Source organism: Amblyraja radiata, chromosome 1 (assembly GCF_010909765.2).
Source record: "Amblyraja radiata isolate CabotCenter1 chromosome 1, sAmbRad1.1.pri, whole genome shotgun sequence".
Taxonomy (NCBI): Eukaryota; Metazoa; Chordata; class Chondrichthyes; order Rajiformes; family Rajidae; genus Amblyraja; species Amblyraja radiata.
This window is the reverse complement of record NC_045956.1, coordinates 49,362,105-49,377,521: the sequence shown is the minus strand read 5'-3', so window position 1 is coordinate 49,377,521 and position 15,417 is coordinate 49,362,105. Positions and strand designations below refer to the sequence as shown.

The 15,417-nt window shown below is 45.4% G+C and overlaps 1 protein-coding gene across 1 annotated transcript in view; it reads right to left on the bottom strand.

The window, feature by feature from the left end:
• LOC116978093 overlaps nucleotides 1–15,417 on the bottom strand; it is a 54,518-nt gene that overhangs the window by 29,127 nt on the left and 9,974 nt on the right. The window contains exons 2-5 of the mRNA XM_033029147.1: nucleotides 10,923–11,002; nucleotides 8,411–8,684; nucleotides 3,347–3,444; nucleotides 1,643–1,766 (exon numbers count right to left, since the gene is read on the bottom strand). Coding sequence (XP_032885038.1) covers nucleotides 1,643–1,766; nucleotides 3,347–3,444; nucleotides 8,411–8,684; nucleotides 10,923–11,002 — 576 coding nt within the window. The remainder of the gene's footprint in view (nucleotides 1–1,642; nucleotides 1,767–3,346; nucleotides 3,445–8,410; nucleotides 8,685–10,922; nucleotides 11,003–15,417) is intronic.

The following is a 15,417-nucleotide window of genomic DNA, read 5'->3' as shown; positions in this document are numbered from 1 at the left end:
ATCAAGTATTTATTTAAAGAAGACGCAAGGAAGGCAGATTATTATCTGAATGGTGCCAGATTAGGAAAAGGGGAGGTGCAACCAGACCTGGGTTCATCAGTCACTGAAAGTAAACATGCAGGTACAGCAGGCAATGAAGAAAGCTAATGGCATGTTGGCCTTCATAGTGAGAGGATTTGAGTTTAGGAGCAAGGAGGTCCGACTGCAGTTGTACAGGGCCCTGGTGAGTCTGCACCTAGAGTATTGTGTGCAATTTTGTTCTCCTACTTTGAGGAAGGACATTATTGCTATTGAGTGAGTGCAGCATAGGTTCACCAGGTTAATTCCTGGGATGGCGGGACTGACATATAAAAGAATGGGTCAACTGGGCTTGTATTCACTGGAATTTAGGATGAGATGGGATCTTATAGAAACATATAAAATTCTTAAAGGATTGGACAGGCTAGATGCAGGAAAATCTTTCCAATGTTGGGGGAGTCCAGAACCAGGAGTCACAGTTTAAAAATAAGGGGCAGGCTATTTAGGACTGAGATGAGGAAAATTGTAAATCTGTGGAATTCTCTGCCTCAAAGTGGAGTGGAGGCCGATTCACTGGATGTTTTCAAGAGAGAGTTAGATTTAGCTCTTAGGGCTAAAGAAATTAAGGGATATGGGGAAAAAGGAGGAACGGGGATACTGATTTTAGATGATCAGCCATGATCATATTGAATGGCGGTGCTGGCTCGAAGGGCTGTATGGCCTACTCCCACACCTATTTTTCTATGTTTCTGTTTCTATGAACTACAGATGCTGGAATTTTGAGTAAAATACAAAGTGCTGGAGGAAATCAGCGGGTCAGGAGGTATCTGTGGAGGTAGTGGACAGGTGATATTTCAGGTCGGGACCCTTGTTCCTCCCCAGTGGCATGAAGCGTGGGATAATGGTTGATCATGAAGGATGTAAAGTGCTGGAATAACACAGCAGGTCGGGCCGCATCTCTGGGAAACATGGATAGATGGATGTTTCAGGTCGGGACCTGTCTTCAGACAGACCCTATTGGTTCTTCCTTCCAAAAGAATCTCAATAATGACACCATTGTGTACTGCTGCCCTCCCCCCTATATTCTAACCTTGCTACTTCTCCTCCCCCCCCCCCCCCCCACCACTAACTACCCCTCACACCCCCATCTCTTCTCTGTCCCCATCATCCACAGTACCTTGCCCGAGGCTCCCTCCACCCCTCTGGCCCCATCCCTCATCCCTGTTGTGTTTTTACCATCTACCCCTGACCTCCCTCTTTCAGATGCAGTATGGTTAGTCCTCAACAGAGGCCTCAACATTGTACACTTCCGTCCCCACCTCAACAAGTTCTGGGCCCGCCATGATGTTGAACTCGTTTTTCTTAAATTATAGTCAGCTATCCATGTTCGGCTCGGATGCTGCCAGACCCGCTAAGTTACTCCAACACTTTACGTTCTTCTTTGTAAAGCAGCATCTGCAGTTTCTTGTTTCTATAATGGTTGAGAAGTGTTTCGTGGGCAGAAGGTTGCAACCAATGGATTCCAACATATCCAGCCCTTTGCTTTTTGCAATATACTTTAATGATAACAATGTAATTGTAGAGGTAAGATTAATTTATTTAACATGTATAAACACATAGTCACCTCCTCGTTCTCCTGCCTCAGGTACCAGGAGACTGTGGACATGGACTGTGGACCTCTTCTGCTCAGGGCTAGTTGTCCCAATCTATGATTAAAACGTTCTACTTCCTCTTCTAAGATGCAGATCCTGTCAATAATGAATAATTATGAACTCAATAACATTAGATAACTTCACAATGTCTCTCAGTTTCTACTGCCAAATTAAGAATAGTCATCAAGTAGTTAAACGCCTTCACGCTGTGCACTCAATGACGAGCCATGCTTTCCGAAGGGTCTACCAGGAATTGGTAATTGATTATCTGACCAGGGTAAATCTTGCTCCAGATGTATATTTTCTCTGATATGCACTTTCAGAAGGAAAGATTCTCTTACTGGGGGACGGGAGCAGAGTGCAAAGATGAATTATATCATTTGGGGCATGTCCTGATATAGTCTAGGACCTAATTATTTTTTTAAACTGGTTGGAAACCAGAGCGCCAAAAAGCTGTGTGATGCAATTAGGGCAGAATTACTCTCATAGTTATTAGTTAATTTGATGTGGTCAATATGATTTTTAGCAAGGTTGTTGACAAGGTCTCACATGGTGGACTAGTCAAAATAGTAAAAGTAAAGGATCTTAGAGGCAGCGGCAAATAGGATGCAAAATTGCCCCAGTGGCAGGAAGCAAAGGATTTGTGCCATTTAAGCTCGAAAGAGCGCAGAGAAGATTTAAGAGGATGCTGCTAGGACTTACCACCTGAGCTACAGGGAGAGACTGGGCAAGCTACAACTTTATTCCTTGGGGCACAGGAGGCTGAGGTGTGATATAAAATCATGAGGGCAATTGATGTCAGATAAGGAAAGAAGATGAGTGAACCGTAAACCCAGAGGAAGGGAGGAAGGTGGAAGGGGGCAGGACGGAGGGGAAAGGGGGGGGGGAATGAAAGGGAAAAGGATCTCAGGGTTGGGAGGAGTGGGAGTTGAGTGTAAGGAGGAGGGGAAATGAGCAAGATGACTAGGTTAATGGGGGAAATGGTGGGAGAAATGTGTGCACACCAGGACAGTGGGAATGGGAAGAGGAAAGATAGGGGGGCAGGGGGTAGGTGGGGGGGAGTATTACTTAAAATTAGAGAAATATATGTCCATACTGAAGCAATGATAAACAAAGCACACCAACACTACTTCCCAAGAAGGCTTAGGAAGTTTGGCATATCTCCAACAACTCTCACCAACTTCTACAGATGCGTCATAGAAAGCATGTTATCGGGATTGGGAACAGCTCCAACCAAGAGTACAAGAAATTGCAGATACCCAATAAAGGGAATAACATTTAGTGCAAGATAAAGTCCAATTAAGTCCGCTTAAAGATAGTCCGAAGGTCTCCAATGAGGTAGATGTGAGGTCAGGACTGTACTCCGGCTGATGAAGGACCTTTCAGTTGCCAGGTAACAGCTGGGAAGAAACTGTTCCAGAATCTGGAGGTACGTTTTTCCAACTTCTGTACCTCTTTACTGCTAGGACAAGGGAGAATAGGGAGTGACCGGGGTGAGACTGGTCCTTGCCCAGGCAACATGAAGTGCAGATGGAGTCAATGGAAAGGAGGTTGGATGCATGATGGCCTGGGCTACGTCTTCAACTATCTGGGCTATGTCCACAGATGGGAGGGATGGGGGGTTCATAATGAAACTTTGATTGCATTATACTTATGCCCACTTTGAGGTGGTTTACCTATTCTGGAGTTCACTGTCTCTTTGAGCTTCATCCAGTCTAACTTCATGCACAGTCTCTTCCTCTTTGTGGAGCAATCCCACTTTAGCTTCCAAAAGCTGAGGATACAGAAAAAGAACATTCAACCCTCTCACTGAAACTATTCCTTAGTAGTTATTAATTAGATAGACTTTTTGCTCGATACGTCTAGTAATTTATCTAACAAAGCTAACCCATAGTGTGGTGATTCCACTTTTCACTGTACTTTAACATGTTTTTATCTAAGCAAGGCTGGGAATTACTCACCTGTGGTATTGAATCTAAAAACAGTTTGGGGGAGTGTGTCAATGGAAATAATATGGACCATTTTGGAATTTTCCCAGACTGGTAACTTTGTACCAATGAAATAAAGGCAGATTCCTGCTCTCAAGACTGTCCATAGCTGATAGAGTGTAGTTCCAAGATGGCAGCGGTGGCAGACAGAGGAGAGGATCAATGCCAGTGAGCAGGCTGTGGGCTCACCTCCCGCACCCTCAGTGGCGCTCCTGGGTTCCATGGTCAACTGCCCCGGTGCACAGAGCTGAAGCGGTGGCTGTGGTAGGCGAGGGACCGTGCATTCACGGTTTCAATATGTGCTTTGTGTGAGCATCTGGAGGCCCTGCAGCAGCTTTGGGATCGCGTGGACCGGGCGCTGCTAGAGGCCCCATAGAGGTCGGACGAACGTGCGGAATGGACGCATCCTTCAACGGCACAGAGTGGTGGAGCAGCATTGGAGACCATCGATGTCACCGCCAGGCCGGGCCAATCCCTACATCACTGACCCGGTGCCTCCGCTATGACAACGGGTATTTAAGGCCATGATAAGACTATATTTGTTAAGAACTTTCAAACTTGAAGGATACTAGATGGCGCAGGAAACGTGGTAAATCTTAATGTACTGTTTCAGTGTAGCCTACTATTCTTACACTACAATTATTGTACATTTATACTTGGGTATGATTGTGCCTATGTACCTATTTTACTGAATTCTATATAAAACATAGAATTTCACTGATTCGAGGTACATGTGACAATAAAACATTATTGAACCATTGACTCCCTTATGTTCCTCTCCTTGTTCTTTGATTAACTGTTCTCTGTGGAAACAAGAGCATTTTTTAATAGTTATCACAGAAAGCTAGCATGTCTCCAGTTATAGCCACAAGCTGAGGTAAATGATTAAACAGAAAAGCAGGCCATAGGAAAGATCAAAGGTTAATGGGCTAGTGACTGCTGTTGCCTGGAGACGGTGAAGTAGAAAGACAGGTGAGCAAGGCGAGATTGGGAGAGTTGCGTGCTGTCAGGCCACTTATGAGGTAATGTCAGGCCTTGCAGCTTTGCTCCACCTTTCCCAGATTTGATACATAAGTAATCTGCTCTTTTAGTGAGAAGGTAGTTAATCTGTGGAACTCATTGCCACAGAGGGCTGTGGAGGGCAAGTGTGTGGATATTTTAAAGGCAGAGATAGACAAATTCTTGATCAGAACGGGAGTCAAGGGTTATCGGGAGAAGGCAGGAAAATGGGATTAGGCGGCGATCAGCCATGATCAGGGCCGGATTTACCTATAAACTAGACAAGCTTAAGCTTAGGGCCTCGAGGTCTAGGGGGGCCTCCGGCCAAGGCAGGACACCTACCGTTCAACTCTGGGCGGGCCCTCACTCTATCTCTCGCTCTCTCCATCTCCCCCCGCTATCCGTGTCCGGGCCGCCGGGCTCCGCTCGCTCCTCATCCACGGCAGGCCGCCCTGCACATGCGCATTGCTGCTGCCTGCACGTCTTCCCCCCTGCACATGCGCACAACCACGGCCAGCACATCATCGGCCGCCCTTTGCATGCGCACTGCAATGGCAACTGGTCAGCGCTTGGCACTTTCTCCCTCGCTTTGAATTGTGGGGAATTTGGCCGCCATGGCTGTCTCGCCGCCAGCGCTGAAAACCAAGGCGGAGGGGGCCTCACAAGTGGAACAGCTTATCCGGCCCTGGCCATGATTGAATGGCGGAGTAGATTCAATGGGCCAAATGACCTAATTCTACTCCTATAACTTGTGAACTTGAATTATGGGTAGTCATCAATGATAGGAAGAAGAAAGTTATTTCCCCCTTGAATGAGACTAATTGTTTTTCTGAAAGGAATTATTGAACCTGCCATAAAACAGGACATGAGCCTGTTGATTCAAAACACTTCATTAGATAGACTCTTTAGATGCTCACAGCATGAAGTGATTTGCCTGCTGTATTTTTTAATAGCATCAAGTTATTTTGGGATACAGTTTCAAATAAATTAGTTTATTTAAGACCATAAAACATAGGAGCAGAATTAGGCCATTTGTCCCATTGAGTCTGCTCTGCCATTCGAACATGGCTGATCTATTTTTTTCCTCTCAACCCCATTCTCCTGTCTTCTCACCGTAACTTTTGATGCCATTACTAATCGAGAATCTATCAAACTCCACTATAAAAATATCCAATGACTTGGCCTCCATGGGCGTCTGTGTCAATTAATTCCAGTTATCTCTGACATTTATTTTTCACCTAATTACCTACAGCAGAGCAAGGTATGTGGCCCGGAAGAGTTATGAAGTCTGTTTCTCTCTCCTTAGATGCTGTCTGATGAGGATATTGAGCATTTTTTATGTTATTCTAGATTCTTAGGCATCAGGACAGCACGAATCAGCAGATTTTCTGCTCGGTATCAGGAAAGAGGATCAAGGGGTGTGTAAGAAGAAGAATGTTGGTTGTTATGTTTTACAAGGAACTGCCGATGCTGGTTAAAGGGTTACTCCGCCAATTCAATCTGGACTTCCACTGTTACGCTGATGACACCCAGATTTACCTTGGCACCAAATCCCCCCACAACCCCCCCCCCTCTCCCATATCAACTCCTGTTTGTCAGCTATAAAAACCTGGATGCAACATAATTTCCTCAAACTCAACAGCGATAAGACAGAATTCCTCCTCATAGGCTCCAAAGCCACACTCAGCAAAATCAATAACCCCACTCTCACCATCGACGGCACCACTGTCTCCCCATCTCCCCAGGCCCGCAACCTTGGCGTGATCTTTGATTCCACCCTCTCCCTTGAGCCTCACATCCGCCATGTCATTAAAACCTCCTTCTTTCATCTCCGCAACATCGCCAAACTCAGACCCTCTCTCACACCGCCTGCTGCTGAAAGACTCATCCATGCCTTCATCTCCTCCCGACTGGACTATTGCAACTCACTTCTCCTTGGCATCAGCTCCACCTACATCAACCGACTCCAACTGGTCCAGAACGCAGCCGCCCGACTCATCACCCACACCAAATCCTGGCATCACATCACTCCAGTCCTCAAAAAACTTCACTGGATTCCCATCTCCCACCGGATCACCTACAAAATCCTGGTCCTCACCTACAAAGCCCTCCACCATCTGGCCCCCACATATCTCACTGACCTCCTCTCCCCCTACCAACCCTCACGGTCCCTCAGATCCACATCAGCCAGTCTCCTCTCCATCCACAAGTCCAACCTCCGCAGTTTTGGGGACAGAGCCTTCTCCAGGGCAGCTCCCAGGCTCTGGAACTCCCTCCCCCAACTGATCCGCAATTCCGTGTCCCTCCCCATCTTCCAGTCCCGCCTCAAGACCCATCTCTTCACCTCTGCCTATCCTTAGCCCCACGTCCCCGTCCCTTTTCATCTGTGCATTAATTGCCTCATGCTGTGTTTTGTATTGAATTCTGTCTTTACTTTGTGTACTAGCCATGTCTCTACTATTTATTTCATTCCCCTTACATGTTTTTCCTATACATGCTCAATTTTTGTAAGGTGTCCTTGAGACTCTTGAAAGGCGCCCATAAATAAAATGTATTATTATTATTATTTGTGCCTTTTGTTGCTCGTGTATGCTTGCTTCAATTAGAGCGCCACCTGGTGTGCAGTTGGAAATATGCAAGGGCTTATTCTTCTTAAGGTAGACAAAAATGCTGGAGAAACTCAGTGGGTGAGGCAGCATCTACGGAGCGAAGGAAATAGGCAACGTTTCGGGTCGAAACCCTTCTTCAGACCTTTTTACAGGGTATTTACAGAGACACCAAGAGATCTGCGTGGACAGACAAACAGATCACGGGGCACACAATCAAGCATGGTCAAGCAGAGTAATGAGTAACCTGGTATGCAGATCTTCCCTGGTATGTGTGATTTAACTGCTCAATATCTTATCCAGTTCATTTATCTATAGATAATATTTTGAGCAAAACAGCCTCTTCTATCTGGCATTTAACCTTTAAGTTCCAGGACCAAGAGAGTAAATAAGTTACTAAAAATGGCTGATTAGCCTCTTACAGTGAGCAATTAATATTCAGTCATATTGCTGTAGTGGGGAGTTACATATATGACCATCCAGGTAGGAATTGTCAATATCCTGTCTGAGGGAACTGGGTGAGGACTTTTAACAACACCTAATAGTTTCATGGTCACCATGACTGAGACGAGCTTGGGAGTTGGTTTATTTAATAAACGAAGTTCACCTTCCCTAACTGCTCCAGGTAATTGGTTTACTAGTTCAATAATAAATCCTTATATTCTGGCATGCCTGCATTGGAGCGGCACAGTGTTGCAGCTGGTAGAGCTGCTGCCTCACAGTGCCAGAGACACAGATTCAATTCTGACCTCAGATGCTGTCTATGTGGAGTTTGCTCATTTTCCCTGTGACTGCATGGGTTTCCTCCCACATCCCCAAAACATGCGGGTTTATAGGTTAATTAGCTGCTGTAAATTGTCCCTAGTGTGTCGGGAGTGGATGTGAAAGTGGAATAATGTAGAACTAGTGTGAACGGGTGATCAATGGTCAGCGTAGGCTTGGTGGGCCGAAAGACCCGTTTCCGTGGTGTAACTTTCAATCAATTAATTCAATCAATCGCTACACCCATTACTAGAACAGGCTTGGCTGCTCCTGTTGCAATTTCGTTCTTACTTTCATGTATAACAACGTAAAAAGGCATATGTATTTTTCTAATATAATTAATAATTAACTGAGTGCAGAGATAAAATGGGATGAGTTACTCTACCTTTTGCTTTAAGATCAAGCTGTCAATTACAGCACCGTGATTGACTACTTCCATATTCTTTTTGCTTATACGTTCTCGTTGCTCTTTTAATGCACACCAGGCAGTCTGTAGACTCTCAGTAAGGGCGCACCTTCTGGTCTCAGACTGCAGCAATGTTAATGTGAGCTTCCTCTCACCGTGTCTGTCATATCGATTTGCTCTACTGACATCCTCCATGTCAACAGGCGAGAATATCTCTTTTCCCACGTCGTACGTTTCAAAACTTGACGCATTGCTGCAGGAAGCAGATATTCAACAGGTTGTTGAAATATTAATAAACTTTTTATTTTGCATGAAAAAGGTAGCGCACGTGAAGATGACAGTAATATCAAGTACAGATCGGAATGTGAACAATAACAATTTTTAAATTTTATATTAAAAAGCAATAACGTTTAATAATGTTTGCAATGTGGGGACTGAATTTTTGCTTGTGATAATGTAGGTATTATTGGGACATTGTCTGCAAAATATGGAACTCAGAAACAGTATCTTAATAATACAGGTGCACAACCTTTTATCCGAAGATCCAAATAACGAAAACCTCCGAATAGCGGCCATTTTTTCGGTCCTTGAAGAAAGGTCCTTGAAAACGTTCACCGAGGGCGGCCCGCAGAGGTGACAGCGGAACCTCCGGTCGGTCCTCGAAGAAAGGGGAACTAAATCTCCATTCATAAAAGTGAAGGTGAGGCTATATTGCGCGGGAGGGTTAATAATTGACAATATGCTGCTGCCTGCCCGCTGAGTTAAAAAGTTCCCACGGTAGACTCACGATACACAGTGTATCGTGAGTCTTGCGTGGGAACTTTTTAACTCAGCGGGGCAGGCAGCAGCAGATTATCGCTCCCTTCAGTTTCACCCCACCTACACCCCTCTGCTTCCCAGCCATGTGTGTGACCCCTTCCCTCCCCTCTCCAGCTCCCCGCCCATTGCACCGGCGTGGGGGCTTTGCACTGTCTTCACGTCGGCGATTGCAGCAGGACCGTGCCAGTCACCGGAGACGTCAGGACCAACGGGACACCGACCCCCCAGGCCCACTGCAAGCACGGAGATCCCAGAGACCCACAGCCAACAGCAGCCCAGCCCAGCCCCGTTCCAACTCCAGAGGAAAACTGCAAACTGGCCGGAGACGTCAGGACCACCAGAAGCCGTTCCCCGAGCTGCGCCCCCTCATCGGGACACCGACCCCCAGGCCCACTGCAAGCACGGAGATCCCAGAGACCCACAACCAACAGCAGCCCAGCCCAGCCCCGCTCCAACTACAGAGGAACCTGGGTTGCGGATGACGGGGCGCAGCTCGGGGCGTCGTAGGGGCCCATCGGGGAGCGGGTTCCTGTTGGTCCTGACGTCTCCGGCCACCTGCCATCCTCCGGGAACTGTACCGCCCTTGCAGGAGAGTGGGGTTGTTTGCAGTTGCAGAGGGAGGGGGCAAGGGCGGTACAGTTCCCAGTCTCAGCTCCTGTCCAGGGGGGTGGCCGGAGACGTCAGGACCAACGGGACACCGACCCCCAGGCCCACTGCAAGCACGGAGATCCCAGAGACCTACAGCCAGCAGCAACTCCAGCCCAGCCCCGCTCCAACTCCAGAGGAACACGTAGCGGCAGAAGCTGATGGTGTGCAAGGTACGTCTTGTTCTTAGGGTGGCGGATGAGGGGGCGCAGCTCGGGTTGTGGGAAAACTGCCACTTGTCGCCGTAGCGGCCCATCGGGGAGCGGATTCCTCTGGAGTTGGAGGGGGAGGGGGGTATTGTGCTGTTTGATCGCCCCCTGCTATCCCAGGGACAGGGAGACACAGCGGCGTTTTAGACTGGTGGGCAATCACTTCCAAAGTTCTGCCCACACAGTCAGTACACCTCTCCTACACTGCATTTCATACAAACATTTATTCTGCAAGAAAAAACTACATTGAAGACTCAAACTCGCGACCGAGTTTACTGCCGGGATCAAGGCGCAAACTCGCGACCTTGCGGATATGAGCCGAGCACTCTACCACTGAGCCAGCCTTTAAAATCTACGCTAAAAAATTTCCATTCCGAAGACCGACAAATTCTGAATTACGAAAAGTGTCTGGTCCCAAGGCTTTCGGATAAAAGGTTGTGCACCTGTATAGGTAATTATTATCAAGCAAAACAAAGCAGATATTTGGACACATATCTATGACTTGCTGCTATATTGATACTTCCCATGCATTGAAAGGCTTTGGGTTATCAAATAATTTGTTTGACCAGAGTTAGAAGAAGAGATTGCAGGTAGGGCAATGAGAAAGTAAAACCTTTCTAATCCTGCTTAACCCTGTTAAGCAATATACAAACAAACTACATATTCATCATTGAGGGATACATTTTTGTCATTGTGACATTTCCTTGTGTTACCACACAGCTTAAGTCCTCCTGATCTGGCACTTTGCATCAACATTAAAGATATTTTCTTTACACCAGATAACCTAGCCTAAAAAACAGTTGACTATTTAACAGTACCTCAGTATTCCACTGTCTGTGTCCAATATTTTATTGAGTGGGAATCTTGGAGAACTCCAAGATGTTGGGCTTGATGACATCTGTGAAGAATTTAAAATATATTTAATAATGCGCATTATTCTTTTTAATTGACATTGGAATTAATAGAGCTGAAAAGAAACAGGACATTGCATATATTGGCACAAAAATAAACACTTAAATGATATTGGAATTCAGAAATTAAATATAAAATCCTGGAAATACACAGTAGGCCAGCAATATCTGAAGAAGAGAGAGTTAATATTTCATGTCAGAACTGGATTGATGTAATGTTTTGTCACTACAAATGCTGATTGACCTGTTGTGTATTTCCACCGTTTGCTGCTTTAAAAAAATATAGTACATACCTTGAAGTTGCTTCACAAAACAAATACGGCAGATATGACAAAAGTGAGGAGTATATATGGCACTGAGAGCTCTGGGCCTCACAGATTGAAAATACCATCTCATTCACTTGCACTGGAGGAGCCAGGTTAACATTTCATGTCCATCAGAGATCAATGCTTCTTATATATGAGTTCACACATAAGATTAGAAGTTGTTCAGCCAGAGCTGAACACACTTCTCGGCAACTGCATACAATGGTGTCTGTCTTGTCACTTCTTGTGCGTGGTGGTGGAAACAGGGCCGCAACGTGAACGCTCTTTCCTTGACCCCAGGTCAATGCTGAGGTATCGACTCTTTCACATTTTAAAGATCCATAAACTGTTGAACATGCATTTAATTTGAGTGGATTTCCAAAGCAGACCAATTAGGCATTTGCTTTTATATATACGCATTCAGCCTAGCCACTAAAGAGAACAAGTTTAAATTCAAGTTTAAAAGAACCTTCTTGGCTAGTTGGGTGAATTTTTGAGACAAATTGACAACACTTCTTGCATTTTTTAATTTTTTAATTATCAGAGCGCAATTATTGAAAATATTGTTCCGTCAGTTTGATTTTATTGTTATTGTGTATTAGAATTTTAAGTGTTTTAGCCATATTCTCATAACATTGCGTTAGTGCCTGATGTTCTAAACTTAATATATAGTGGGGAAAAGAAAAACATCACATGCATTAGAGGTTAATCAAACTGACGGAACAATATTTTCAATAATTGTGCTCTGATATTTTTTTTTAAATGATCTTGGTCAGGAGAGTAATAATTTCCTGGAACCCATTGCCACGGGTTGTGGTGGAAGTAGAAATGACAGTGGTGTTTAAGGCGCTTTTAGATAGGCACATGGATATGCAGTGAATGGAGGGATAAGGATCATGTAGGCAGAAGAGATTAGTTTAATTTCTTTCAATTTCAAGCAAAGCACCCAAGCCACCATTTGCAGTAAGTAATGCCTTTCAACTTCTAGCCAAACCACCCAAGCCACCATTTGCAGTAAGTAGTGCCTTTCAACTTCAAGCCAAAGCTCCCAAGCCACCATTTGCGGTAAGTAGTGCCTTTCAACTTCAAGCCAAAACACCCAAGCCACCATTTGCAGTAAGTAATGCCTTTCAACTTCAAGCCAAAGCTCCCAAGCCACCATTTGCAGTAAGTAGTGCCTTTCAACTTCAAGCAAAGCACCCAAGCCATCATTTGCAGTAAGTAATTCCTTTCAACTTCAAGCCAAAGCACCCAAACAACCATTTGCAGGCAGTGCCTTTTTTACTTCAAACAAACCATATTTTCATTTTCAAACCACATTAAGGGTACTCACAGTTGTGTAGACATTTGTTCAGTGTTATTCAGAGCTCAGAGAGACGTGACCCTTGGCTTCATCCATCTTGCAGAGACTGTGAGGCACACCACTTCCTGGTTTTATAGTCCCTCCCCCTCCCTCCAGCAGGGTCAGCAGAGAGAATGCTGATTTTTTTTAAACTTCAAGCCAAAGCTCCCAAGCTACAATTTGCAGTAAGTAGTGCCTTTTGAACTTTAAACCAAAGCTCCCAAGCCACCATTTGCTGTAAATAGTGCATTTCAACTTCAAGCCAAAGCACCCAAGCCACCATTTGCAGTAAGTAGTGCCTTTCAACTTCATGCCACCATTTGCAGTAAGTAGTGCCTTTCAACTTCAAGCCAAAGCACCCAAGCCACTATTTGCAGTAAGTAGTGCCTTTCAACTTCAAGCCAAAGCACCCAAGCCACCATTTGCAGTAAGTAGTGCCTTTCAACTTCATGCCACCATTTGCAGTAAGTAGTGCCTTTCAACCTCAAGCCAAAGCACCCAAGCCACCATTTGCCGTAAGAAGTGCCTTTCAACTTCAAGCCAAAGCACCCAAGCCACCATTTGCAGTAAGTAGTGCCTTTCAATTTCAAGCAAAGCATCCAAGCCGCCATTTGCAGTAAGTAATGCCTTTCAACCTCAAGCCAAAGCACCCAAGCCACCATTTGCAGTAAGAAGTGCCTTTCAACTTCAAGCCAAATCACCCGCCACCATTTGCAGTAAGTAGTGCCTTTCAACTTCAAGCCAAAGCACCCAAGCCACCATATGCAGTAAGTAGTGCCTTTCAACTTCAAGCCAAAGCTCCCAAGCCGCCATTTGCGGTAAGTAGTGCCTTTCAACTTCAAACCAAAGCTCCCAAGCCACCATTTGCAGTAAGTAGTGCCTTTCAACTTTAAACCAAAGCTCCCAAGCCACCATTTGCAGTAAGTAGTGCCTTTCAACTTCAAGGCAAAGCTCCCAAGCCACCGCTCCCAAGCCACCATTTGCAGTAAGTAGTGCCTTTCAACTTTAAACCAAAGCATCCAAGCCGCCATTTGCAGTAAGTAATGCCTTTCAACCTCAAGCCAAAGCACCCAAGCCACCATTTGCAGTAAGAAGTGCCTTTCAACTTCAAGCCAAATCACCCGCCACCATTTGCAGTAAGTAGTGCCTTTCAACTTCAAGCCAAAGCACCCAAGCCACCATATGCAGTAAGTAGTGCCTTTCAACTTCAAGCCAAAGCTCCCAAGCCGCCATTTGCGGTAAGTAGTGCCTTTCAACTTCAAACCAAAGCTCCCAAGCCACCATTTGCAGTAAGTAGTGCCTTTCAACTTTAAACCAAAGCTCCCAAGCCACCATTTGCAGTAAGTAGTGCCTTTCAACTTCAAGGCAAAGCTCCCAAGCCACCGCTCCCAAGCCACCATTTGCAGTAAGTAGTGCCTTTCAACTTTAAACCAAAGCTCCCAAGCCACCATTTGCAGTAAGTAGTGCCTTTCAACTACAAACCAAAGCTCCCAAGCCACCATTTGCGGTAAGTAGTGCCTTTCAACTTCAAGCCAAAACACCCAAGCCACCATTTGCAGTAAGTAGTGCCTTTCAACTTCAAGCCAAATCTCCCAAGCCACCGCTCCCAAGCCACCATTTGCAGTAAGTAGTGCCTTTCAACTTTAAACCAAAGCTCCCAAGCCACCATTTGCAGTAAGTAGTGCCTTTCAACTTCAAGCCAAAGCGCCCAAAACAACCATTTGCAGGCAGTGCCTTTTTATTTTAAAAAAAAAAAAATTTCATTTTCAAACCACATTAAGGGTACTCACAGTTGTGTAGACATTTGTTCAGTGTCATTCCGAGCTCAGAGCGACGTGACCCGTGGCTTCATCCATCTTGCAGAGAGTGAGTGAGGCACACCACTTCCTGGTTTTATAGTCCCTCCCCCTCCCTCCAGCAGGTGCAGCAGAGAGAATGGTGATTTTTTTAAACTTCAAGCCAAAGCTCCCAAGCCACCATTTGCAGTAAGTAGTGCATTTTGAACTTTAAACCAAAGCTCCCAAGCCACCATTTGCAGTAAGTTGTGCCTTTCAACCAAGCCAAAGCACCCAAGCCACCATTTGCAGTCAGTTGCGCCTTTCAACTTCAAGCCAAAGCTTCCAAGCCACCATTTGCAGTATGTAGCGCCTTTCAACTTCAATCCAAAGCACCCAAGCCCCCATTTGCAGTAAGTAGTGCCTTTCAACTTAATGCCAAAGCACCCAAGCTACAATTTGCAGTAAGTAGTGCCTTTCAACTTAAAGCCAAAGCACCCAAGCCACCATTTGCAGTAAGTAGTGCCTTTCAACTTCAAGCCAAAGCTCCCACACCCCCATTTGCAGTAAGTAATGCATTTTAACTTCAAGCCATTGCACCCAAGCCACCATCTGCAGTAAGTAGTGCCTTTCAACTTCATGCCACCATTTGCAGTAAGTAGTGCCTTTCATCTTCAAGCCAAAGCATCCAAACAACCATTTGCAGGCAGTACCTTTTTATTTCAAACAAACCATATTTTCATTTTCAAACCACATTAAGGGTACTCACAGTTGTGTAGACATTTGTTCAGTGTTATTCAGAGCTCAGAGAGACGTGACCCTTGGCTTCATCCATCTTGCAGAGAATGAGTGAGGCACAACACTTCCTGGTTTTATACTCCCTCCAGCAGGAGCAGCAGAGAGAATGGTGATTTTTTAAAAAACATTAATATCTCTCTGATTTGTCATCGATGGGAAAAATCCTCCGCACCCATAAGGCG